The 26088-nt window shown below is 53.5% G+C and overlaps 10 protein-coding genes across 10 annotated transcripts; 7 read left to right on the plus strand and 3 right to left on the minus strand.

Annotated features, from left to right (window-relative positions):
- Positions 1-534: 534 nt before the first annotated feature.
- LY79DRAFT_511726 (uncharacterized protein) lies at positions 535-753 on the plus strand (the record flags this gene model as incomplete). The annotated part of the gene is made up of 1 exon (XM_060554299.1): positions 535-753. The coding sequence occupies one exon, from the start codon at positions 535-537 to the stop codon at positions 751-753; it is 219 nt and encodes a 72-aa protein (XP_060416079.1).
- On the plus strand, positions 540-1455 carry LY79DRAFT_115085 (uncharacterized protein). Its single transcript, XM_060550732.1, has 2 exons — positions 540-701; positions 766-1455. Exon 2 carries the CDS (start codon positions 889-891, stop codon positions 1360-1362), a length of 474 nt encoding a protein of 157 aa, XP_060416080.1. The 5' UTR covers positions 540-701; positions 766-888; the 3' UTR covers positions 1363-1455.
- A 307-nt stretch (positions 1456-1762) lies between these two features.
- LY79DRAFT_486589 (uncharacterized protein) lies at positions 1763-2490 on the minus strand (the record flags this gene model as incomplete). Its single annotated transcript, XM_060553297.1, has 2 exons — positions 1763-2245; positions 2311-2490. Coding segments are annotated over 2 exons (663 nt in total), but the record flags the coding sequence as incomplete, so codon positions are not given.
- Positions 2491-4767: 2277 nt separating this feature from the next.
- LY79DRAFT_511749 (C4-dicarboxylate transporter/malic acid transporter) lies at positions 4768-6521 on the plus strand (the record flags this gene model as incomplete). The annotated part of the gene is made up of 7 exons (XM_060554303.1): positions 4768-5046; positions 5202-5235; positions 5286-5463; positions 5512-5661; positions 5718-5979; positions 6035-6077; positions 6127-6521. 7 exons carry the CDS (start codon positions 4768-4770, stop codon positions 6519-6521), a joined length of 1341 nt encoding a protein of 446 aa, XP_060416082.1.
- Positions 6522-6876: 355 nt separating this feature from the next.
- LY79DRAFT_511739 (uncharacterized protein) lies at positions 6877-8016 on the plus strand (the record flags this gene model as incomplete). Its single annotated transcript, XM_060554301.1, has 1 exon — positions 6877-8016. One exon carries the CDS (start codon positions 6877-6879, stop codon positions 8014-8016), a length of 1140 nt encoding a protein of 379 aa, XP_060416083.1.
- A 770-nt stretch (positions 8017-8786) lies between these two features.
- On the plus strand, positions 8787-11148 carry LY79DRAFT_603471 (Sds3-like-domain-containing protein). Its single transcript, XM_060561863.1, has 2 exons — positions 8787-9547; positions 9613-11148. The coding sequence occupies exons 1-2, from the start codon at positions 9134-9136 to the stop codon at positions 10804-10806; spliced, it is 1608 nt and encodes a 535-aa protein (XP_060416084.1). The 5' UTR covers positions 8787-9133; the 3' UTR covers positions 10807-11148.
- On the minus strand, positions 11149-12280 carry LY79DRAFT_547732 (methyltransferase). Its single transcript, XM_060557350.1, has one exon. The coding sequence runs from the start codon at positions 12035-12037 to the stop codon at positions 11195-11197; it is 843 nt and encodes a 280-aa protein (XP_060416085.1). The 5' UTR covers positions 12038-12280; the 3' UTR covers positions 11149-11194.
- A 1346-nt stretch (positions 12281-13626) lies between these two features.
- Positions 13627-15818, plus strand: LY79DRAFT_511683 (ARS binding protein 2; the record flags this gene model as incomplete). Its single annotated transcript, XM_060554294.1, has 2 exons — positions 13627-14118; positions 14169-15818. 2 exons carry the CDS (start codon positions 13627-13629, stop codon positions 15816-15818), a joined length of 2142 nt encoding a protein of 713 aa, XP_060416086.1.
- A 496-nt stretch (positions 15819-16314) lies between these two features.
- Positions 16315-18185, plus strand: LY79DRAFT_115225 (dienelactone hydrolase). Its single transcript, XM_060550733.1, has 6 exons — positions 16315-16485; positions 16545-16587; positions 16652-16692; positions 16970-17121; positions 17198-17323; positions 17436-18185. Exons 1-6 carry the CDS (start codon positions 16422-16424, stop codon positions 17859-17861), a joined length of 852 nt encoding a protein of 283 aa, XP_060416087.1. The 5' UTR covers positions 16315-16421; the 3' UTR covers positions 17862-18185.
- On the minus strand, positions 18042-21281 carry LY79DRAFT_115243 (mechanosensitive ion channel). Its single transcript, XM_060550734.1, has 2 exons — positions 19495-21281; positions 18042-19448 (listed from the first exon to the last, which is right to left on the minus strand). Exons 1-2 carry the CDS (start codon positions 20950-20952, stop codon positions 18222-18224), a joined length of 2685 nt encoding a protein of 894 aa, XP_060416088.1. The 5' UTR covers positions 20953-21281; the 3' UTR covers positions 18042-18221.
- Between the last annotated feature and the right edge of the window lie 4807 nt (positions 21282-26088).

The following is a 26088-nucleotide window of genomic DNA, read 5'->3' on the forward strand; positions in this document are numbered from 1 at the left end:
CTGACCACCACGATGCGTACCGCATGTCGCGTCCTGGTCTCACCCACCAACCACAACGGCGGCCTGGCCTGTGTGAACCACTGACCACTGTAGGGCCATTGTCCTTCGTACCTTGACTGCACCCCAAATTGTGACGTCCCCCGTTTCGAGAAGCCGGGCGGATCTTTTTCGTACATTTTAGCCCCAACGAACCCTCCTATTCCCTTCTCTCCTCCTCCGGGCCTCTTCATATCTCGTGTTTCCAACAAAAACATCTAATCCGGCTTCCGACAATCCGTACTTTTCTTTCCCTTGTGACTGGCGCACTTGAGACTCAGACTTTCATTTTGACTTCCTTCTATCAGTACTCATTTAATCCGAAGCCCCGCAGTCCATACTGTCGCAACCATCTGAGAACGAACTACTCGCCTCCTGTCCCCTTCGTCGATAAATAAAGGACCATTTGTTCTCAGATATTACTATCGCCAAAAGAGCCCGCGCCTCCTTCGTTCTTCAACGTCAGCTACCGACACCACAATCCCTGAAGTCGCAAAGATGGGTCAATTCGACTGGTTCCGATCCATTGGCGCCACGCCCGAGGCCGTCGCCGTCCTGAACGATCAGCCCATTCTCTTCACCATTCTCCTGATTGTCCTTCTCGCCATCATCCTTCAGTGCGTCCTGCTCTGGTACATTCACTTTGCGACTTTGAAACCCGAACAGCAGAAGAAGAAGGAGCCTAGGAAGGGGGGGGCCAAGGGCGGGAAAAAATAAGAGGACGCGCAGGCTGGAGAGAACAAGGAGCGTGCTTGTTGGAGAGTTTGTGCATAGGAGCTGGGTCATGTGGGGTGATGCGATTATATCGATTTGATCACCATCGAATTGTCGTACGATGAACCGAAACTGTCGATGGGAGAGGCGTCGCCATGCTGGATCCGACAGCAACCCCGCGGTGGATCGAAAGGTTGGATAATGGGCCGAGCCAGGACTCGAGAGCTGGATCGGTTTTGCATGGCCGTTCTAGAGTATCGAGCCACACTTATTAGGATGCTCGGATGTCACAGGTTGCATTCGACGTTCATTTTTCTTGCACAATACCATTGCATATTAAATTGTCAGGCCTCCATCAAATACTGGCGGAGTGTTTATGTTGAACAACCTCCGACTCCCTGGGACGACGTTAAACTGCCCATTCATCCTCGGAATGGTCCTCCATCTCGATTTCTTCCAAGAGCATGGCCGAGTACCAGCGGGTTTGCGACGGCTCCCAAGAAGTATCGTCAGAACCTTCAACGCTTCTGTCATCGTTTCGTGAGCCACTTTCAGCATCATTTTCCCTTTCCATTTGTGGCTGTGGAATTGCGTTATCTCCCCCAATCATGATAACATGACAATCGCTGTGAGGAAGTGGTGATATTCGCTCTTGGAGTCCGCGTGTGTTGTCAGGCGTCGCGGATTGCTCTTCCCCAGAGTCAACATCAGAACTCCACCAGTTGCTAAAGGGTTCTCGAGCCTGAGCAGCAATGGCTTGCGAACCCGTCGAAAATGTCATTGACATCGGCTTTCGACTCAGCTTTCGGTTGTCCTCGAGGTCTGTCTGGTCTAGGTCCTTCGCTTCAAAGTCCTCTGGGCTGGCATCTCCAGAGAATGGTACGAATAGCGAGCTTACAACCCCAGAGCTGAAAGAAACGAATCTGTCATCGTGGTCGACAGCATGTTCAACGCGGGAAGCGCCAACATCGCCCACCTCACCCTCGTATTGATAGGAAATGTCATCCATGCTTAGGAATGGGGAGGAATAGCGATATGTGTCATTCGCCTCAGATGCCAACTCATCAACGTCATCTTCGTGCTGCCCCATATCAGAGTCCGCAAAGTGGTCCTGTATGTCGTAGCTCTTGCAGGTATCAATCTCTGTACCAACTTCGCGATTTGATACCTTGTCGGCAAAAGTTCGATCCCTTGACAGGGGTCGGTAGCAAGATGACCTCTCAACTTCCTTTGTCGAAAGGGCATCGTTGTCCGATGCCGCTGCTTCGCGAACCCCTCGCTGTTGCAAGTCGCCCCTCTGAAAGGGCGGAAGTCTTGTCCGTGTCAGCCGCCATAGTTGTTGCCAGAAATTTTCGCTCAAATGGTCGTTAGCTTCACTAGGTTGGCTTTCAGGTCTGTCCTCGATCAAATCCTGTATTCGCCTGGACTCGATTCCGTCCAAGACTGCGAACACAGATGACAAGCCTGGAAGGAGGTAGGATCGGGAGGCAAGCGACTGTATCGTGTTAGTTTGTCTGTGGCTATCATGCATCCTCTCCACACAAGAAAGAACTGTCATACCGAAAGATACTTGATATTAAAAATTTCAGGTATAAGGTGAGCTAAGGGGGGAGATCCCATGGACTGAATAGTTTGAATGTCGGCAGAACGCCTTCGGTCGACCATTAGAGTATCGAGGCCAGCTTCTAGTAGCCACATTACGGCGGAAGAGGGCATTGCCTTGTCGTCTAGACACTCTTGCTTCCATGGATGTTGTCCAGCAATAGCCTCATCATCTGGGAGACAGACGCCCGAGTCCTGTGTAGATGGAGATTCGTCAACGTCGTCGTTCGGGTCCTATCCCGGAGGCCAGCCATTAGGATCCACATCGCTGATTGAACCGAAGCAGGGATCCAGAATTATCATCTCGGGTTCCTCTAACAAGCGCAAATCCCGGTGGAAGTGAAAAGAACACGTGACGTGTTGTAATATCCCAACAATAGTGCTGGGAGGCATGTCTGGGTACGGAGTTCTGTCAAGATGTGTGACTGTGAACGATAGGTGCCGCAAGCTGCAGACATCGTCTCTATCGCGAGTCGCGAGAAGTCCTAGCTGAGACCAAATCTTTCTATGCGTTAGCTTTCATGCTTCGTAGGCTCTGGATGTCGCTCACTGGGCAGTCTGCCAGGTGGCTGGCGACCTGGTCAATGAAGTCATGGCGATCCGCCAAGTCTTTTCCCTCAAGTACTATGGAGACCACGAGGCGAAACGAGCGGGCTTTCTCTACCAGTATATCGCCCTCTCGAATACTAACGAGCAGTTCGTCCGCGGATGACAAGGATGTCCGAGACGACAGGGTACGAAGAGAAAAATTACTCGCAACAGTAACACAAGAGGCAGTTTTTGGGTTGCATAGTACAAATGTGTCGAGAGAGATTGTAGAAGTCGTCATTGTAAGAGGAGACGTCAAGTCCTGTCTCGTGAATCAACTGGTCGAGAAGACGCAGCGCACCTGTCATGGTCACTGGCTGAGGGGGTCTGAATGAGGAGTGTTGTCGAGGAGCAGGAACGTCAGTCGTTGATAGACGGTAGGTACCTTGGATGCGCGAGGAGGAACCTAGGTAGCTACGGTGCACTTTGCCGGAGCAGGTACCTTCCAAAATGTCCAACGGGGCCCATTTCTTTCTAAGACCTGATAGCAGCAGGGTAGGCGCGCAGAGCTGGATTGCCAGGTGTAATCTCTGCACCGCTAAGGTCAGGACTGACGCTCAGCGAGGGGTGTTGTAACCGCTGGACGCGCCGAAGTCGAATTAGACAACAACCGGCCCAGGCGCCAATGCGAGTGTGAGGTCAAAAGTCGTGGGTCACGGTTCCGATATCTCAGTAAGCAAGCCTCCGCGTGCTTGCGAGCGAGGTGTATCCTATCAGCAGCTGTATGTCTAAGGTAGGTGAGCACGATAAGATAAGAAAAAATGCCGATGATCAGAGAACTAGCGCGGACAAACTAGCCTCCGTACCAGCGCTACAGATACGATGGCCATCCATTGTTTTCCCGCCATTTGACCATGTTGCTCGCTCGCTCTCAACATCCTACACTATACCGACCACAAAAGCGTACCCACCCTTTCAGTCCTTGTTGATCGGAGATGTTGAATCTGGGTTAATTGAGCTGAGCGGCTGAGCCTGGCATCACGGGAATAACTCGGGTAGCCGCTGTTTGTTGGCTGAACTTCAAATTTTGATGCCGTGTTCATAGATGTTCCCCACATGGTACCCCAGTCATACTGCGTCATCCGCGGCAGGGTGACCCGAGTCTCTGGGCATCTCCAGTAGGCCAGGCTAAATGTTGCACCTGCCTGCCACACTCTTCTGCCAGCTTCTGGATGACACCGGCACCACTCTCTACACTACACTTCAGCTTCTCGCCGGGATCTGCCTCACTCGTCAAACTGAACCATTTTCCTGTAACCTGATATCAATCAAGCCTCTGACAAAACCCTATCGTGGTGGGTGTTGTTCCCAACCATTGTCGCCTTCGCCGTTGGCCACGAACCACCGAAATATCCCGTCATAGTAGCCGGCGGACAAGGCCGAGTGGAACCCGACACACAACGCAACCTTGGCCGCAGCCACAGGACAGTTCGTAGCTTGTTTTTGCCCAGGGAAAGAGCCGGGATCTGCATTGTTGGTCTTGCACGATACGCCCAGGGCAGGCATCTGACTCTATCCACCCACCCACAACCTCTTAGGGGCGTCAACGCTATCCCCTCACGCCTGTGACCGCCCTTTTTTTTTTTTTTTTTCCTTGGACTCAACCGGCGTTGCGTGGAAACCTGCGTCGCCGAACGCCCGACCTTTTCTGAGCATGCCTCTGTTCGATCTTGGGTCATTGTTCCTCGACCACGTTGTGTTCATCACCAATCTCGTCTATATGAACATCGCCCTCTCCAATGCTGAGCCCAGCCTGCTCTTCCCGCTCTATGTCGTCTCAAAGTTACTGGCAAGGGGACCCGAAGACTGGGACTCACCTACAGCAAAATGGCCCCCTCCGATGAAATGGTAGATGGCTACCTTACTCCTGACGAGCACAGCCGCCCCTCGTGGCTCGCTCATGCCAATAAGGCTCCCTCAACTTCCTTCCAGACGCCGAATTCCCCCCTCAGACGCCCTCCATTCCTCCTCTACTCTTCTTACGGGCCCGAGTCGGCACCGGTGCATGGGGCGGCTCATCCACCTACCGAGGCGCGGGCAGACTCGAACGAGTCCATTCCCAGCAACGAGAAAGCCGGCAAAGCTAACCACTCCAGCCTCCGTAAGGTGGGAATCCGAGATCGCATCGCGTGCCATACGTGGACCTGGTTCACAATGGAAAGTAAACCGGATTCCATTTATCGAACCATTCGCTAACAAATGGCAGACAATGGTAAACAACGAACGACAGACTGCTTCACTAGGATACTGACATGACATAGGCCACCGGGGGAATGGCAAATGTAATACACTCTCGTGGGTATTTCTCGTTTCACTGGATTGAGTATCCGCTAAACTTTGAACAGTTCCATATGACGCCGCTTGGCTCAACGGCGTGGCCACCGCCTTTTTTCTCCTCAACATCATCCTGTTCATCATGAATTGTGTGCTTGCTGGTTTACGCTTCAAGCTTCGACCAGGCTCGCTCAAACACTCAATCGCCGACCAGACTGAGTCCCTCTTTATTCCTTCATCCGTTGTGTCGTGAGTTCATTGGTCCAACGGTGTAGGATATCAACTAAACATGCCAAGGGTTGCCATTATATCGATCAATATATGCCAATTCGGCGTTCCACGTGTTGGCCCTTGGCTTCTCAGAGTCATGCAGATTATGTTCTGGTCCTATACAGCCTTGAGCGTGCTAGCTAGCTCGACTATCTACCTGATTCTGTGGTCGACAACGTGAGCATTAGTCTCTCCCTCTGGCTGCAAATATGGCCTTACTAACTATGCTGTAGAGCCTTCCCTATCCATACCATGACACCGACATGGGTATTTCCAGCATATCCACTTCTTCTCACGGCACCTTTTGCTAGCAACCTCATTCAAGCCGCAACCCAGGCCAATCAACACACCGTCACTCTTAACACTCCTGCAATTGCCCTCTCTGCCGTGGCTACTCAAGGTGCGGGTTGTATGATTGCCTTCATGATCTCGGCTGCCTTCATCTACCGGTTAATGACACAAAAGCTTCCCCGAGAGTTCCAACGTCCTGGTGTGGTATGTGTCTCTTTGTGCCGTGCCGCGAAGTAGCGCCAAGTTGACCAAGATATAGTTTATTTCTATCGGGCCATTTGCATTCACGGTGGGAGGACTAGGTACTGTTATCGCCTTGCGAGTGAAATAAGTCCTACTAACCATTAAAAGTGCAACTCGGCAACGAGGCAGCGACCATCCTGCCTAGCAATTTCCTAGGCACTGACATAGCCGTGCCTATTGTCAAAGTAATGTCTGCCTTTATCGGTCTGTGGCTATGGGGCCTGTCCCTATGGTTCTTCATCGTCTCCGTTGGGTCGCTCTGGAAAGTTATATGGCCAAAGAAGAAAATGTCTTTCCAGATGACATGGTGGTCGTTCGTGTTTCCGAACACGGCGCTGATTACTGCCACCACAAGCCTTGGGAAAGTATTTCAGAACAGGGGACTGCAGGTCTCCGGATGTGTTATGGCCGCGTGTTTAATAGTTGTATGGTTTATTGTATTTGGGTCGATGATTCGATCCTTGTACCAAAGGGAGCTTTTGTGGCCAAAAGATACCCAGTAATAGTGGCGAAAGATATTCTGTCGTAAAGCATCCTATTTTTATTCTCGAAAATTATTTAAGAATGCAATAGCATTCGTCGTTCAAACACGCGGTAAATATTTACTTTGGACGTGAAAGTATGATTCAGGAGTGGTCAGCGCCGAACCAAACACCGCGAAGCAAGCGCCACCGTTGTGTTCGCTTAAGGGAGACCAACTACGGGGGAAAGTGGGGCACACTACCAACCAACCAACCTCTCACTCACCCCATGGATTCATTCAAGTCGTCCAGATGAGACCTGTCCTCTGTGAGGCATTGTCTTGTATGAACTCGGCAAACACCGAAACTCTCTGACCGTCATATCTTCTTCCGAAAAATGTCGTGGGATTCCCAGACGGCATTGCGCCGGCGCCAAAGCAGCAACGCCGCTGCATCCAAAAACCTCCCCGTCCATACCCGCCAACAGCCCAAGTCGACCATCCAGCCCAAGTCGAGCCACGTAGCGGACGAGTTCCTTCATGACTTCTTGGATCCTTCGTTTGACCCTGCCGCGTATCTTAACGCCAATCTGGCCCCTCTTCAGAACGGGAGCAATCGTGCATCTCGAAACGGGGGCCAGGCCGTTCCGCTGGCCGAACTGTCCAACGAGGCGCAGGCGCTGTTATCTCAACTCAACATTCACACAACGAGGCTTTCAGGCACGCTCACCCATTTGACAGACGACATCTTACGGAGTGGCAGTCGACTCGCCTACGAGGTAGAACTTTTGCGAGGCGAGACATTGAGTCTGGCCGAGACGATGAATGAGACGCTGCAGGAGGACATTAAGAAATTTGCGCCTGGCGGTCTAGACGAGGGAGCTATAGACAAGACGGCACCTAAAGTCTTGAATGATGAAGAAAGGAGGGAGTCTGTCGGAACCGCCAAGGCAGACGAGGGCGGCACTGCCGCGGAGGGAGAGACACTTACAGAACCGCCGTACATCCACCAGCTGCGGACATTGACGGTGGTCCGCTCCCGCCTCGACACCGTCATCAAGACCTTTGGCGACGCCATGGAGTTTGTCTTCCCGCCGTCGGAGCTCTCGGTCAGCTCGTCCTTCCTGTCCGTCTCGGCGCCAGACCCCGGATCCGATCAGCACAGCACGGAGGAGAAGGGGCAGCAGGTCCTCCAGAAGCTGCGGGACGAGATCTCGCAGTTGCTGACCAAGTCGGAAGACCCGGTCAAGGGAATCGAGAAGGCGGCGCAGCGCATCGAGGAGCTCAAGGAGCTGAATCAGGTGTGGAAGGGGACGGCAGAGGAGAAGGGCAGGACAAGGTTCATCGAGAGCCTGGCCAAGATGGTTGAGGACCGGCACAGGGACCTCATGAGGGAAGTGGACCAAGCGAGCAGGAGGGATGGGGGCGATGGACGGGCGAGGAAAGGGAGTGTTCATGCCGACGCAGCGGAGAACAAGACTTATCTCGGCGTTTATGGCTTGATGGGCCAACTGCAGAAGCTCAGAAACGGATTATAGGACTAGTAGGCCTGTCATTTGCAAGAAATGCAAACGCAATGCAACTCCGATGTAAGCCTGTTGTCGAAACAGCCTTTGTTTCTCTAGACTCTACCCCGGCCAGTGGTCCTCTAATACGAACCATTCTACCCGTAGCCTCCGACCTGGTGTGCCGAAACAGCGTGTTCAATGGGAGCCTTAACCTTTGAGTTGTTCCTCGGGCTGTGACTTCAATACTCTTCTAGGTAGGTAGTCGAAGGGCACATCATTCCATTGGAAAGTGTGCCCTGCTAGAGTCAGTGAGCGGTGGTGTGTACATTCAGCCCCGTCACTCTACCTTGAAGTTGCCTGAGGCTTGCCTTGTCACCTGCACCCTTATTCACCCCCGTCCCGCTCTTGGTGTTCACTTTGAATTTCTGGAGAGAGCTAAGTGGAGGGCAAGGAAGAACGAACTCACAAATAGTAGGCGGACAACTCGCCCTCGTACTTGAAGTTTTGCGAAACAGCGCAAACGACACAGCAAAACAAGAACGAGACAGCTGGCAGCACCACAAAGCGCAAGACGGAGGACGGTGAAGCTGTAGTCCCCGGGTGAAATTCGGCGTGCTGCACAGCGCGCTGGAAGCTGCTATTTTTCATCCCTTCCGCCCGCTAAACCAGCCTGGCCCCTGCGGAAGTCATCGGGTAACCCCCATCCAATAAGAAAACCCAGCCCCTCCAGCAGTCAGGTACAGAAATACATGCACTCACTTAGCGCGAAGAAGGCTGACAAGGCAAGCCACAGTACGACCGGTCCATTTTGTAGTACCCTCACTTTCTCCGGTTCTTGTTCTTGTTCTCCCACACAAACATCTCTACGAGATCTGGCGCTGCGAATGGGCGGAATTCCCCTTGCTCTAGAGCAGCGATTGATAGTTCATTTTTCTCTCTTCCGAAACCCTTGTTAAACATATTCTTCCCCTTCTCCCCTTCCTTAGAGCTCATCTCGCTCGAACTCCGGTTTGCGACGGTTGACGGCTGCTATTCACATCACCAAACCAGCGTCCCGTTCTCAAACCAGAACAACCACTCTCCACAACCAAACCCCATAAGCGCGCAGTTGGACGAACGATACACGAGCTTGATTGTCACTGCCCCAATGGCAGCCAACGAAGCGTCTACCCCCAATTTGGGCGGTACCTCTGCCCAACACAAGGCCGGGCGAGCCTCTCCGGCGCCCCAGTCGAAGCGCGACCGCAAGCGCCAGGCCCTTGCCGACAAGATCGCCAACCTGCAGAAGAAGTTCAGCAAGGACCGCGATCTCGGATACCGTGATCAGCTTCAGAAGGTTCAGATCGACACCAATCTCGTGCAGCGCATCGACCCGTACGCCGACGATGTTTTGAATGTCATCGCCAGCCTGCGTCAAGAACATGAAGAGACACAGGGACAAGATGCGCTGTCTGACAGCAACCGCACTCTGCTGCAGATGGCCGGTCCCAAATTCGAAGACTTCGTTCAAGGCATCGAGGATCTCATTGAGTACAGGGATTTCCACTTGCTCCAACACATGGTGAGTGCAACCGATTTTTATCTCCCTTTGCCCCTGCTCGGCTCAGCTAATCATTGCACCAACAGCACGAGCACGAGCGCCGCCTCCAGCAATACAAGAACGAATACGTCTACAAGGTGGAGACGGCGAAGCGCGAGCACCAAGCTCTCTCTGCTACCCTTCGTGACCGTCTCGTTAATACCCTGCTCTCGAGAAAATACCGTCTGAACAAGGAAAAGGAGGCGCTGGAGATATCCGATTCTTCGGCATTGCTCCTTCACCCCAACCAGTTCAGCATAACCAACCCAGCCAGCCCTGGAGGCACTCACGGGAAGCGTGCGACAAGGCTACGCAAAGATGCCGAGGAGCTCGCCGGCTACGCGGACGGCAAGAAACGCAAGAGGAACCCGGGCGAAGACGATGGCTCCCCCGTCCCCACTAGACGAGTGCTCGACCCTAACAGCACGACGCCTCTCTGGCAGAACGAGAAGCTCCGTGTTGCCGCAAAACAGAATGGACCCGCCTACAGTATTGATAAGCTCTTCACTGATAAGGAGCTCTCTCTGGCATACAACCAAGCTGCTGTTGCTTCTCACAAATATGTCCTTAGACACAAGCCCTATGCGAACGGGGGTTCTTCCCCCGGAAGCGATTCCGGTCAAGGCGACGAGAACGGTGACCAGGATAGCGAGCCTACTCTGTCGGCCCCGACCATGGAACGCACAAGCTCTCACGCTACTAGAAGCACAAGGGCTGGTATCAACCAGAGTCTGATCGATGCTGTCGAGGGCGCCAATGGCCTCGAATTACCCAAGTACCTTGAGATCATGCAGCCACATGAGCCTGCCAAATTACCGGCGGTCAATGTGACGAACTACTTCAAGCCAGTCAGAGGGAACACCGACGGCAACCTGCCTCAACCGCTGTCGCACGAGGAGATCAACTCTGACATCATGGTTATGGACCTGTTCAAGAAGTATGACGCGAACCACAAGCCCGGCGATTCAATCGATCACCCCAACGGTAGCAGAAAGCTCTTGGAGGCTGCTATCACACCGTACACCAACACTCCCTACACAGGATTCAAGCCCGGCCCCCGGCCGGATCCGACGAAACTTAGAGAGGATCTGATGCCGATTGAGAGCAGCATCAGAGACGAGGCTCCACCTTCGTCTCTCGCGGCTGTTGCTGCGGTTCCCATGAGTCGCAACAGCAGCGCAGCAGGAGGCGCAGCCATGAGTCGGCAGGGCAGCTCTCGCGGCAAGGGCCGCAAGAACTAGGGATGACATACGAGAAGTTGGAAGGTGTTTCGGCGTTTGGGAAAATTGGGTGGCACTGGCCATGTGCCTCTCCATGTGTATGTGGACAAATTCGGGGATAACAGCCTCTTTTCATCGCGGCGGGTCGAGTTCCCGTGCCGAGCAAGCTTGCGTTTCTTATTTTCTTTAGTAGCTTTCACGATGGAGGATTGTATTACGTGGACAATTCACCGATCTCATGACACACGCATGCACACAGGGTGGCATATGGCGAAGGGGCTTGCTGTTACGGAGAGACAAGTTCTTGTCCGGAGGTAGAACATCCCGCCCGCATTGATACCCTGATGTTCATAATCAAACATTCATGTTCTCATTGACTCGTATATGACTTGTATGTTAAAGTGACCTTTCATGGGCCAAAGACAAGGGCGCGGACCTCGATGCTTTCACGACCTTCGGCATCGGCCCTGCTTCTCGGGTCTTCAAAAGCAGTATGAGCCACCCGCCCGCCCGCCACGCCCGTGCCATCGCGTAGGCCCTCGCTGTCAAAACACTCAAGTAGCAGCCGCTCATCGCCCGTCATGCCGCTCAAGTAGTACCACTTCTGTTCCGGGTTGAATTTGATGGCCGCCGTCTGGCCGGTGTAGCCGGTAGTGTAGCGGTGCTCGACGGGGACGATATCCTCGTCGGCCAGCGTCGAGGATGACGCGAACGCCAGCGGGAAAGACTCGACGGGGTTCTTGTTGAGCGGCCGCCAGACGTTGATAATGCGATAGCGGCCGGCGAGGAGCTTGTCTGCCTCTTCAGGCAGGTGTCTCTTGATGCGCTGGATGACGGAGACGGGCGTCTGGTCAATATGCACGCGGGTGACGGGGCTCCGAAGGGCCTTGGGGTCGGCGCGGCGGATGGTGTGGTCGAAGAACAGGACGCGGTTGCTTCCGGGGACATGCTCCAGGATGAGCTTCTCGACCTCGGGGTAGTAGTTCCTCTCGACGGACGCGTGTTCGACGAAGTCCTTCTCGGAAGAGGGCGGGAGGTTGCGGATCACAGCGAAGGCGTCGCGGTCGAGGTTGAAGTCGGACTCGCGGCCGCGGATGTCGTGCAGGACGGTCTCGGTGGGGCTGTCGCCGTAGTTCCTTTCGGGGGTTCCTTCGGGGTGGATAATGTTGTAGGGAGCGGAGTTGTCTGCCGGCGCCGCGAAGAAGTTGAGGGTTGCACGGACGTCGCCGCGGGGAACTCTGTCGATGGCCATGTTGGGGTCTGGTAGGGCTGTAGTGTTACTTCTAATATACGGTGAGATGATGAGGGGAGTTCACGATGAGATGGGTGGTGTTGGAGAGTTTCTTGTGATGCGATATCAATATGTGATGGATTAGGATTTCTCTTTTCGGGGCGAGATTCTGCCTTATTATACATCCATTGACGTCTAAGTGACTGTATTTCAAAGCAAAGCTGATAAATGCAGCCATTCGAACCATAAAATGCCATGAACTTGTGAAAGGGCTATCACGTCATTCGGAGAAATGGGCTAAGAGGTGCCGTCCGAAGAGGATTAGTCAATATGGATTAGTCAAAGGCCCATGCTACGGCTACGGCTACGGCTTCGGCGCCGGCTTTGGCTTGCCGTTGTGCTTGCTCAGGCGGCGTCTGCCGAATAGAGACAACTACTTGCAAAGCTACTTTTCCATTCTTTTTGATCTTCGTATCGAGCCATGTTGCTGCACGTCTCCAAGCTCGTTGGCTTGTTTACTGCAGTTCGCATTGACGCCTTTCTTCATCAACGTTAGTGATTGAGCTCTCCACAAGCTTAAGTTATATCTACTAACTGTATAAGGCCAGCACTATATAGAAAGTATCCTCAAAACTGGGGCTGCAGAGAAGAAAGCGAAGGCCAAGTGGTTACGTAATTACTAGGAGACAATCTGGGGAAGCTGGATAATAATGACATTGTACAGTACTATCAAGTCTGCACTGTGTTCGACATGCCTTGGGGAGGAATCAGACAAGCTGATATTGTCCCCCCCCTGTCAACCCGAGAGTACCGTGCACAATAACAGCAATAAAGCTCAGCAGATAGTGGATTTAGTGATAACACAACTATCTCTAGAGGCAAAAGGGATGGTCTTGGCCCATCCCGACCCGGAGCGCAGCGTAGGAAGCAGGGTGGGTTAGTACCATTCCAACCCTCCCCGGCGGAGCCGTTTTGGAATTTAAAAAAATCCAAGAAAACTGGATTTGAACCTGCAGCCTTTAGGATATAACTGCAGCCTTTAGGAAATGAGGTTTATCGCTGTTATCGTGCACGGTACTCTCGGATTGACAGGGGGGGGACAATATCAGCTTGTCTGTAGACTCTGCCTTGGGGAACTTCATTCAACATCCAAACGGTCCTGGCGCGGTTGCTTTGCCCCCTGGAAAGTGCTGCCGGACAAAGGCACGTACCTTACCGTGGGCGAGCTCCAAGCCTCCCCCCCAACTGGACCCCAGACTTTCTTCAGTTGGAATTGATTGAGGTTTGGCTAAGTTACTGGAGCCTCTCCCATCCAAAAGAGCCCTTGAATTCCCTTCCTTTGAGGCCTTGAAACGCGGCTGGGGTTATAGCCGCCAAGTATTCAGTGTACGCCAAGCCTGCCATCATCTCAAGGACCCTATTTGTCCAAAATCAGGGACCCTCTCTTCTACGACGATACATCCTTGACCCTCATCCACGTCGCATTTTTAAGCTGTTGATCTACCACCTTCCTCTATGCGCGACTCAGCAGATACTCGACCGATGATGATGTTCGACGTATTGGGCCATTCGACATCGACTCACGCGCAATAATGTCGCCGCAGTCGACGATGCAGCGGCAACCTCAACCGCCGCTGCAATCCAGCGACCCACATGGGCCATCCCCGCTATCCACGGGACGGCATCATCATCATCATCAGCAGCAGCAGCACAAGACGGCGGCGGCTGCTGCTGCTGCTGTTATCACTTCAGTGCCATCGACAACGTCAACTCCCGCAGTTTCCGTCGTGAGGCCCGCCCTTCCGGACAGGGACGTGACGGCAGAGACTATCGAAGACGCCTACGTCAACTTCATCCTGCACTGCAATCCTGCCGTGCCTCCTGAGACAGACGCGATCGCGCTGCGGGAGGCGTTTCGGGTCCCGCCCAAGAGCGGCGGTAAGAGCTTTAGTACCTTTACTCTGTTCCAACTCATCAGGCAACTTGAGACTAAAGAAGTCAAGACGTGGGCCGAGTTGGCGCTCAAGCTGGGCGTCGAGCCGCCGGACCAGGATAAGGGACAGAGCTCACAGAAGATCCAGCAGTATGCTGTCCGGCTCAAGGTGATTGAATTTTGGTAGCTGGCTGGAGAGGATAGGCTGACCTTTTGTAGCGCTGGATGCACTCCATGCACGTGGATGCCTTTTTTGAGTATTTGATGGGTCACCCTCATCCGTACTGGATTGAGATCCCAAAGAACCCGAACCCTGTGTGCGAAGCGGGACGGGATGGCGTTCTGGCAGAGGACGACATGGCTCTCCGAGCTCTTCTGCCACAGGTCCGGCCCAGGCGTGGGAGGAAACGTCCAGACGAGGACGAGTCCTCCAGGTCCCCTTCGCAACGAGCGAGGTTGGACTCGCCACTGGTCGAGAACGAGTATGCCCCGAACCGAATAGAAACGTCGGGGCCATGGTCTGCCCACCCCGATGGGCGGTCCTCGTTCGGCAAACCCGACTCTTTCAGGTTGAGCGTCAACTCAGCCCTGGCATCGGCATGGCCGCCGGTCCATGACGCGGTACAGACGCCGCTGACGGCCTTCCCCCAAGGGTCAATGTCTGCGCTGACACCGTCAACACGCAGTGGGGGCTTTTGGGGCGACGCCGAACCCGGGTCGGCAATCACACCGTCGCGACCCAAGGCCTCAAATCGGCGACACGGTGCCAAGGTTGTGTCATCTGCGTGGAGGAGCGGTGGTCCGGGAGGCACCGGCAAGACTCGTGGCAGGCCGCCGACGAACAAGACAAGTGTTGACGGGTTGTTTGTGGCATTTTCGGCCGAAAAACCACCCCTCAAGGGGCCAAGTTCTGAGACCAAGAGCGATCCGGGGCTGATTAAATCCCCGGTACCGATTGCCAACAACGTACTGCCAACCATGCCTCCAGACATCGTTCATGCACCTCCGATGACACGGCCGGCTAAGCCTAGTATCTCACTTCAAGTCCCGCAGCGGGCAGGAGGGGCTGTCCGCCTCGCGACACCGCCTCCGTCGGTCGTCGTGATCAATGCAGATCCGGCTCAACATATACCCAACCCAATGGATCCGGCTACACGGGCACCATCAGCGACATTGAAAACCGACAACGGCAATGCGCCACCTGGCACAACGCCGTGCATGAACCGACACGCGCAGTCTATCCCGCACGTGCAACTCGTTGCGCAAGGCAACGGCGACTCCAACTCGGCGAACGACCTCTCCAAAGGCATGTTCGAAAATATGGAAGACCGCACCAACATTGACGAGGTGTTGGGATATCTCGCTAACGAGACGGCCAACGGCGACTGGTTCGACGCGCAGGACAACCCAATCGGCAAGTGCAGTATCGCTGAGGCGTACGCGATCGTGCACACGATGTTGGAGCGCATGTGGCAGACAGCACCTAACCAGGATGCCTTCCTCCTCAATCTCGCCGCGTTGGCGGGTGGGAGGACGCTGATGTCAACGCGTAAGCTGCGGTGCAAGCGGGAGGAGGAGCTCGAAGATCGTGCAACGTACAGCTGCAGCTGGCAATTCCGGCTGGGCTCGATCCGGGGGAACTACACTATGTGTCACACGATCGAGTACGACCGGTGGCGGCGGCCCGAGGAGATGGCAGAGAAGCCAAATATGAAGGGGACGGCGGAAGCCGAATCGGAGTGGGAGAAGAAGTACAGGGATTTGTTGGCGTTATCGGAGAAGAGAGGCAAGGAGATACAGTCGCTCCGCGCTGGAATCACGGCGCAGCTAAACAAAACCTTTGACGCCTCCAAAGATCTCGGAATGTAGGAAGAATGGCAGTCGTTTACCCGGGCACGGTGCGTCTGAAGATTTAGCAAAGAGCGGGATGATATCGATCGAATATGGTACGAAGAAGCACATGGGTATACGAATGACGGGCATGTTTCCTCCAGGCTTAGAGGAGCACTGGATTTTGGAGACCAAGCAAGCATTAGGCATGTGATCCGGCGAATCGATGGCTTCAAGCCAGCATGGGAAGAATCATGGAGGAGCACCTATCGGGGTAATAGGAGTCTGGGACAAAATGAGATGTCAGTATATATTTGAAAGTAGCCGTTTCCTGGTCTTCCAACTCGGCTTTCGGCCGCTTTCAGCCGAAAGTTCCCTCCTTCCCGAGCCTTCGCTAATCAATCAGAAATGCATTCTCGCACATTCTGATAACTTTGTGCAGAGTCTAGGGGTTTTGTGTTGTTGATGGAGGACGAGTGAGAGGGGCTTACTAAGTCCCCCGCCAGAAACGGACCTTCGACCCTGCCCAACCAATGAGACGCAAACCGCTCAACTTCAACACACTTCTCACGACGAACTTTGACTGTGAGAGCCTCTGCAATAAGACTTACCCATCCGGATTGTCCACATACAGCCGCCAGGATGCTCATCAAGGAGTCTCACGTTGACGTGCCGACAAAGGCCGACGGGAAAGAGGGTTCCATGAGTGAGTCAACCCAAACCCGAGTGTCGAGCCACCACGGACGGCTAACACTGCAACACCAGGAATCTTTCTCTTTCACCCCTCTATCCCCGGCTACCCCAACGCGTAAGTGCTTCCGCGCGCACCGCATCCGTGCTTTAAAGGAAATTCAATTGACGTGTTTACGTAGGAAATTCCCAGGCGTCTGTGTCTTCTCTGAGATCTACCAAGGTCAGTCAGCCAGATCATTTCTCTCCCCATGGTGGGGGGCTCTGAGAAGCTCCCCCCCCCCCCCCCCCGTACTGGGGGCCCTGTCGACCCCGCCGCCGGGCTTCGCCGACCTCACCGAGATTTCGACTCTCATGTCCCCCAGTCCTGAACCTGCCCCTATTTCCATTCACGAGCCTTCAGGAGTTTCCAAGGACGGTGAAGTCTTTTGACTTAAGCCCCTGGTTTGGATGGGCGCAAGTCACCATGCAGAGTCTGTGCTGAGAGAGTACTTGAATAGTCACCGGCCCCGTCGCCCGCTTCGCCCGCCAGATCGCCGGCCAGGGCTACATCGTCGCCGCCCCCTCATCCTACCACGATTTCACCGGCCCGGAGGCCCTAGCCTACGACGTTCCCGGAACCGACAAGGGCAACGCCTGGAAGGTTGAGAAGGTAGTCGTCATCTTGCCCCCTTCAAATCATGGAGAAGCAGAGGAAGCTAACCGGAAGGCATTAAATGTGCGGGTAGACGCTCGAGTCCTACGATGAAGACTCCCGCCGCACCGTAGACTACCTCCTCAGCCTCCCGACCTGCACCGGCAGGATCGGCAGCACGGGCATGTGTCTGGGCGGCCACCTCGCCGTCCGCGCCTCCGTACGTCTTCCCCCCTTCTCTCTCTCTCTCTTTCTGCTGTCTTCCCGCTTCCCACTTACATGCCACTCCTCCCCGTCTTATCCTTCCCCCGCACATTCCTAACAACTCCCAGCTCGATAAGAGAATCACCGCCTGCGTGGCCTACTTCGCCACGGACATCCACAGCCGCACCCTCGGCCCCCACGACGCCAAGAACACCTCCGCCACGCCGCCCCCGGGCAGCGCGCATACCCTCGACCAGTTCCCGGCCCTCACCCACGCCGAGGTCGCCATGATCTTCGGCTGCAAGGACACCCACGTCCCGCCCGAGGGCCGCGACCTTATCCGCGCGAAGCTGCGCGAAGCCGGCGTCGTCACCGGCTTCTACGAGTTCCCCTGGGCCCAGCACGCCTTCATCCGCGACGAGCTCAGCAAGGGCCGCTACGACCCGGCCATCACAAAGGTCTGTTTCGAGATCCTGCTGGAGCTCTTCGGCCGCACGCTCAAGCTGGACCTGGGGCCCCAGGAGGGCGTCGGCGAAGTCGAGCACGTGTGCTGAGCACGATGATCGCGCTTCACTCCGAGGGCTTTCGCGACGTACATAGGTCAGGACAGATCACGTTATGCAAGGCACGTTAGTTATTCAGCGGCGGGCAACATGTCGTCATACTCTATTCGTAATCTATGTGTTCACCCCCTTCACCCACAATGTGAGTTTTGTGAGAAGATTCATCAGGCACGGGGGGAGGGGGAGCCAGTCTCAATGCCCGCGTATAATGAAAAGGGAAAAAAAAACATTGAAAATGAAAACAAAAATAAAAATTGAAAACGCTTCGTGTCAATAACAATTGACCGGCTGGTATTGTAATCTTTGCTCCGATTTTTCTACATCCCAAGTTTCATATGTGCCCCCCATTGCTTACTGTTTCTTCTGGCCACTCTGAGCAGCCTCGTTCTGTTGTTGGGTGTTGGAGACGCTGCGCCCGCGTGGACGCTGACCTGCCGCCGGCGCGCTCTGAAGAGGGTGGGGCGGAGAGACGGTAGGGGACAGTGATTGACCGTAGGCAGGATAGTTGTTGGACTGGCCGCCGTAGTAGGTAGTGCTGTAGGAGTCTGACACGCCTGTCTCGGCCTCTTCATCGTAGGGGCGATTTCGCGACGTGGTTTGCGTCAGACCCAAGCTGGGCCCGTCGCCCACGGGGGACAATGGGATGGTTTCACCGGGCTTGCGACGACCTCCACCACCCTTTGTGCTGGCTCGCTTCAGTAGCTCGTTGCGGACACGTTCAATGTCGGCCGAGCGACGGTCCCTGGATCCAGACAGAGTGTCGTCGTCGCCCACCCGGTAACCCCAATCCTCCTCGGTCACTGGGTCGCGGAGGTTCAATTCCTGAACGGCCTGCTTCTCGATTTTGGAATCCGGCTTGGTGCTGGTACCTTCGGCGGCGGGAGAGGGCACCAGGCGCTTCGCCTCCTTGCTCTTTGAGGCCTGTTCACGGGCAGCCGCGGCAAACTGATCGGAGACGGCTACAGAGTAAGACGGGTTGCCAGGGGCGCCGAGAGCTTCAGAACCACCTCCGGGAGCGTAGATGGGGATCTTCTTGATGGCCATGGCCAGGGCGCACATGAACTTGGAGCGGCGAGTAGCGCGGACGGCATCGTTGTGCCAGTTGGACTTGTGCTTGATGGCGATCTTAAGCTGCAGCTTGTCCAAGTCGCCAACGCCACCGACGCCAATGGCGATGTCCGGCATGAAGTCGCGTGAGTTGTCGGGGCTGCGGACGAAGCTCTCCATTTCGAGGCGCAACAGCTCGATGTCCTCAAAGCTCGTGTCGAAAGAGACGTTCAGGTCAATGACCTCCTTCATGGCCTTGCTGCGACTAACGTTCTCGATCCAAAGATTGTTGAGGGTGATGTTGGGGACTTGCACCACCTGCATCTTGTCGATGCGGGTAAAGACGGTGTACAGGAGAGAAATCTTGTCCACGATGAGTTGCTGCTTCTCGGAGCCAACAATATCAACTCTGTCACCGACGTCATAGGGATGTTTGACGAAGAGGAAGATACATGAACCGAGGAATTCCTGGGTAGTAACGGCGAAGACGAAGGAGAGAGACAGGAGAGCGGTTCCAGCGGTGGCGACAGTCTAATCGGGTTAGCGAGATTGGTGGCAACAGCAAGGGGAGACTTACGGTCAGGAAGCTGGATTGGAACCAGGCCAGGAAGATGAAGACGACAATCAGGACAACAACAAACATCAGGACCTTATCAAACACGCGGAGTGCTTGGCCAATGTCCTTCATGCCTTCGGTGATAGCCTTGCGTTCCTTGCCGATCTCCACAACCTTGCGCGTCATCTCATCCAAGCTGATGTCTCCGTTCATGTCGTTGTCAATCATGCCAAAAGCCTCCTCGGCGTCTTCCGAGTAAGCGGGTCCCAGCACCTCATGGAAGTCCTCGGGGCACAGCGAGTCCTTCCCTTCGACGACGAAAGACATCCAGATGCGGCGGGCGAGAGCCTCGGAGGGCTTGGTCTTCTCAAGGGCCTCGACGACGATGGAATGGGCCGAGTTGGGGTTGAAGACCTGCTTTCCGGTAATTTCGGAGGCGATGTTGCCAAAGACACCCGTGATCTTGTCTCCCATGCGGCCGATATCGCCAACGAGTCGAAGGGGAGTGGCGGCGCCCTGCCCGCCCTTCGCGGCCTTTGCCAAAATCAACTCGAGACTATCGTTGATGACATAGTCCTCATCCTCGAACTCAGGACAGTACATGGGGAAGAGGGTACGCGAAGCGTCATAGAGCAAACCGAGAAGGCGGACCTCATGTTTGGACTCCTTGATGCGGAGGGCGAAAGAACGCTGATGGTAGGAGATACCAATGAGCTGGACAATGGCTTTCTCGCCGAGGTAGACGGCGGATGAGACGAAGGTAGCTCCCAGGAGGCGAATCATTGTGATGATCCATGGGGCGGGGTCGGGATTGTTACGACTGAACAGGGCCTGGAAAGACTGCCAAGATGCAAGGGCCCAGAAGAACAGCGAGAAGGCGATTTGCAAGTTTTGAAGGACGGTAGCGTACTTGCGCGTGCCGGAGCTGACGACTCCGCAGAAGAACATGAAGGCATGCGGGAGGACCCAGGCAACACATTTGCCGGCCCAGAGTGTAAGCCAGGCGATTTCGATCCACAGGAACAGATCAAACAGCGGCTTGCCCTTGGTTCCTCCCACCAAGACATCCTCTCGGTGATCGGTGAAGTGAAGGACGACCAGTGGCACACCCAGAAGGAGGCCGATGGGGATGATGTACACCAAGTAGCGGGTGACGACAGAGGCGCCAGTGATTTTGTTGTACAACCTGCCCATTGCGTTGACCTTGACATCATCAGAGCCACCGGTTCCTTGGCGGCCCAGCTCGCCGTGCTTCTTACGGCGACCGCCCTTGTTGTGACGTTGGAAAAGGCCATGCTTTTCGTTGGTGCCGGAGCCAGAATCCTCGGCGTTGGAGAGGTTCATGGCGGGCTTTCGTGCGCCAGTCGAGGCGGCACTCCGGACCTGGGTCAGAGGGATATCGCTTTCAGCCATGTCGATGGACTGACTGTTGCTGATAGGCAAGAATCCCGAATGCCGCGGCGAGAGAGGTCCCGGCATGCCGGAGGTACGATATATATGTTGGGGACGCGTGTGCGTCTAATCGAGGGAGCAGCTTGGAATGCTGGCGTACAACGGGACGTGATCAGGACCAGAGAGGCCACTCGCTGTGCGATTGCAGTCTAGCAAGCGTACAGGTGGACGGATATCAAACCCGGCTCTGGCTGTCGGTGGGCGAAACCCCAATCCCACGTGGTGTGGGAGTCGAGCGAGGGGAGAGATCAGGTCGGAGAGAAGCGAGAAACGACCGAGTTTGTGGTTCTACAATAGTGGCGTGTGTTCTTGTTTTGTTTGCGTTAGTCTCGATGTAACAACAAGCCAATGTCCAAAACGAAGGTAATTACAAGGAAACGGGTATAAGATAGGTGAGGAGAGTAGACTGTAGGAAGAAGAGGAAAGAGGGCGGGGACAAGGAGGAGGGGATGAGAAGAGAGAGTAAACAGGTCGAAACGAGCAGAAGGTCAAGCTGAAAAGAGGGTGAGGAGGGGAAGCATTTCAGGGTTTAGGCGAAGGCGGCAGAGAATGACGGACGGCAAGGTACGCGGTATCGGTACAGACTTTAGGAAGGCAAGGTACCTACCTACCTTGCAGCTACCTACCTAGCTAGCAGGTCGACGATCATCGAGACAGGGCGAAAGGGGGCCGGCGCTAGAGCACGTTAATCAGTGGGAGGCTTGGAACTGTGCAGTTCTTGGGCGGGACCCCTGAACCGTTTTTTCTTTTCTTTTCTGGTGTTACTGTTCCTCGATTTCTGCGTTAAGCCAGAACCACACCCTCCCCCCCCCTTTCGGCGCATGTTATTTTGGGGGTTCTTGGATCTCAATGGCAGGCCAGTAGGGATGTTCCCAAGTTCTTCTTGGGGTACGTACCTACCTACTCTGGACACATATGCTAGGTATCTTGAGTGCCGTCCCGTCGACAAGCAAAAAAAAAAACCGAGGAACATGAGCCAACAGTTGGCAGGCGTTCGCTGCAGGTACTGGCTGGAGGCTTTGATGCAGGGGACAAGCCGCTGAACAGGCGAGTTTCAGACTTCTCGGGTCGACTGCTGGGATTGGCCGGTACCGAATTGGCGTCCCCGGTTTTTCGGGTGGTGATGAAGGTGTGGTGTGGTGTGGTGTGCAAAGGTCTGTGGACCCACCGGATCAGGTACGTATCGCAGCCGAGTGGGCGAATCTTTTCCCAGGTGGGCTCTAGAGATGCCGTGCTCGCCGATTTGGACATTCTTGCTTCGTGGCTTCCTCTTTGTCTCACACACTCTCTTTGGCCCTGCGTCTGGAATGTCATCCGAGGCGCGGTTGGTAGTGTACGGTTGATTCTGTCTGTCTATACGGAGAACTACGTACACCTAGGTATCTCAGTTCATCTCGGACAACAACCGTGCTGTGCAGGAGAAGGCCGCCCGACTAGGTTGAAGAGACGCGTCGGTATTTCTCCATCCCATGTTCGACTCCTCTGCTGAGGGTGATATCAGAAGGGGCTTCTCCGTCTCTCCAACTTGGCAATCGTTCGTCCGAGTCCCGTCCATCAGACGCCGCAGACATCATACATATGTTCACCGTAACTCGCCGCTACCGCCGCCGCCGCCGCCGCCGCCTTGATCCGAATAGGGCACGTTCGTAATAGAGCACATACTTACTCCACTGCTGCATATACTACCACCTAACGCACGCTGCGTGGCACAGATTGTACCAGAGTATCCGTACCCCGTATGCTACAATTTGCGGCATCTCTCAATGTGTAACCCCACGATACCATGCTTGCACCCTTCATCCGGGTTTCTGCTACGTTAATACCACCACATATGCCCAAGACCGACATGGTTGTCGGTAGTCTCCAGATCCCGGCGTGCTGTTTTGGAGTCTCGGAGCTTGAGCTGAGCCGTTCCCAGCTGTGCTTTCTCTCCCGGCCTTTCCACTGTGGCCCCTTGCTCGGGACAGCCGCTGCATGCCTCGCAGCCCTGGTCGGAGTAGCATTCCCTACGGGGAAGCCAATCCACAGTACACCAGCGACCACAGGGAACCTGACTGGTTCCCTACCTACTATGTAGGTGATCCAATAGGTAACAAGATTGGTCTGGTCGCGGCCCACCTCGATGACGAGTTGCCTTGTCGAGTAGGGTTTCTTGTCGACTGCGCACGATAGCTGACCATCTCTCCACCACGTCGCCACCAAGGTGGAGTGTTAGAAGCTTAACTTCGCCCACCTCCATGCGTGGATCGTCGACAGCCCTTGGTGATATTAGCGTCTTCCTGCCCAGATCTCGCCAAACTCAGCCGCCAGCACGCGCGCCAAAGCGATCCAGGAATAACTTCTGGTCCCAGAATGACAGTTCACTACAATTTTCTCTGCTCCACTTTCACGGTGGAATACGAGCGTGGAGAATCTAGCACTGGGTTTACGCAGTATCCCCCCCCCCTTCCAAGCCAATAACTAGTCCACAAACACACGCGCACACATACGTACATCTCCCCATTGTCCATTTGGCACATGCTTGCCTCTGATGAGTGGGTTTGCGCCTGTCATGAGGTCGGGCACTGCCAGTCGAAGTCGATCCATCGATGCCGTTCCACTAACCATTGTGACATTCCACCCCTTCACCCATCATCTTTGCTGTTCTCCCGCCCGGGAACGAGGCCTCGTCTCCTCTTGGAACGGGTGCCCTAAGCATCCCCAAACCCTCTCCATTTCTCCCCTTTGCCGGCCTAGCCCCTCACTCAACCAGGTAATCAATTAACTTGGTATGGACCATGGTTACAGACTGACACCACAACACCACTTCATCCCCCTCAGCTTGCCTAGTGTAGAGTAGTCTAGCCTACCCAGTCGACGTCGTCGTTTCTCTTTCGTTTCCGCCGCTTCCGCTTCGCGTTTTCGTTGGCACCACCCACCCTGCAGCCTGACGGAGCCTTACCAGAACATGAGAGACAAATTGCCAGGACCAAGAGTTCACGGTCCAGCTTGCTTCGGGGCCTGCCTGCATAGTCCAGGCCTGCCCATGGTCCCTGCTTTGACAGCCAGCCCACTCGGTCCTCCATCCGAGAAATCAACCATTGACTTCATTTCCCCTTTTGTTTCTACACACTAACACTTCGCCCTCAAGGTTTTTCTCGCCGTAATCACAACTGACTATCCCATTGACCAACCAGCCCAGTCCGCGGTTCACGGCAGCCAAAAGCCCGGCGTTTCAACGGTGCCGGCCTAGTCCGACGTTGGCTTCCTTACCGTCCGCGCCAGTGGCGATCGATGACACAAATTGTCTCCCTCATGTTCCATTAACTTTATCCCAAGAACGGTTTTCAGCCACAAGGGGGTCGGTTGGGGGTTGCCGCCAAAGACACACCTCAGACCCTCGAGAACGCGGGTACCTGGAAAAAAACAAGCGCTAGAAACTTGGTCGTGTAACATGGTCGTCCCTACGAGTGCCGTTATTGATACCTACTGTCATCCTCCCTGCCCCTCCGTCCCTCCTTCAGGGCACGAGCCCACGGGATGAAAACTCTATTCCACACGAGACGAATGGACTTTTGCACTCTTTCTTCTGGGCTCTTTGCCAATCATTCCGCACAGACTAGGAGGTGTTCCGCCCTTCCCGGAATTCCTGCAGCGCCAGCGTGCCGCGTCTCACATGCTTGACGACACTCTGTCGGAGATTCCCCGCGGATCGGCATCTACCGTGGATGGAAAACTCCTTGGGAATCGATCGCCTCCGTCTGCATTGCTTAGTTTGGCGCTAGACTCAACATGAGGCGACTACGGATATCCCAATGCTCATTCCACCTCACTCACGGGAGAAGCCTCCTCCCCAAATCCCCCCCCTAGTTGCCGTTGCCCTCGTGCCAAAGGCTGACCAGTGTACTCTCCCACGCGCTCTTCCGCGCTCGCTGTTGGCTGAGGGGGGCGCGAGCTGCCTACGTCAATTGACGCCGCCCCCCGGCACAGAAGACTTTAGTGTATCGCTTTCTCAAGTGAAGACTTTTGTGACTAAGCCAGTGTGAACTCAACCGGTATATACTGATACAAGATACAGTTAAATACAGTACAAATATCCTATGTTGGTGGAGGAGCCCATGGGTCACGTGACCCACCTCTACCTCCTTCTCGGCCAGCCTCTGCCCACTGTGGGCAGCCTACTCCTAGTTAGCTTTACATCACAGTTATCGCTAATACAACAGTATTACCTCACTTTACTGCTCCTATAGGTTATAAGGCCTAGGTTAATACTAATTAATTTTCTTTATAATTAATTAATTAGCTACCTTTGCCTCTTCTTTTTTACTTTTTTAATAGTCTATAGTAATATCTATAAAATATTATAGTTATTACCTATATTACTGTTAACTGCCTATCTACTATAGTTATATTACTTTATAATAATAATAAGTAATAAACTTAAAATATTACTCTTACTTTACTTTTACCTCTACCTATATCCTCTCTTACTTAGATGTCTAATAATAAGTAGTAATTTATATAATAATTTAGATATACCTTTTATCTTATAAGGGAAATATATAAAGTTTAATATATTATTAGGCTACCTATAGTCTAAGAAAGACTTTTATCTATATTATATTATCCTTCTTTATATAAGTAATTAACTACTATTATAGCTAATAAGGTTAACTACTAAATAGTTATATAGTTTATCCTTAAGCTAAAAGGGAAGTTAAACTAGTTATAATAGTAAGTCCTAGTTAATATATTACTTTATACTACTAAAGTTAAGAAATATATTAACTATAAAGTCCTTTAACTAGTAATTAACACTAATAAGTATAAGAATTAAGAGAATAAATATAATACTACCTATAGTATTATTATTAGCACTTATAACTTTATAATTATTAAGCTTCTTAATATAGAATAAGTTAATAATAGTAACCTATATACTCTTATAAAAACACTTAAGAAGTTTATCCCTAAGGTATCTAAAGATACTATTACTACCTTTATTAATAAGTTTAGTAAAGGTAGTACCTAAGACTATAAAACCCTTTATAATACCTTTATAAAAGTTTAATACCTCTAAAGCTATATTACTAGCCTCTATAGTAAAAACTTTAACTACTATTAGGCTATTCTTATACTTAACTACTTTAAGGTATAACTACTAAATACTTATAAGTACTACAC

Source organism: Colletotrichum navitas (genome assembly GCF_030913465.1).
Source record: "Colletotrichum navitas strain CBS 125086 chromosome Unknown LY79scaffold_17, whole genome shotgun sequence".
In the NCBI taxonomy this organism is placed as follows: Eukaryota; Fungi; Ascomycota; class Sordariomycetes; order Glomerellales; family Glomerellaceae; genus Colletotrichum; species Colletotrichum navitas.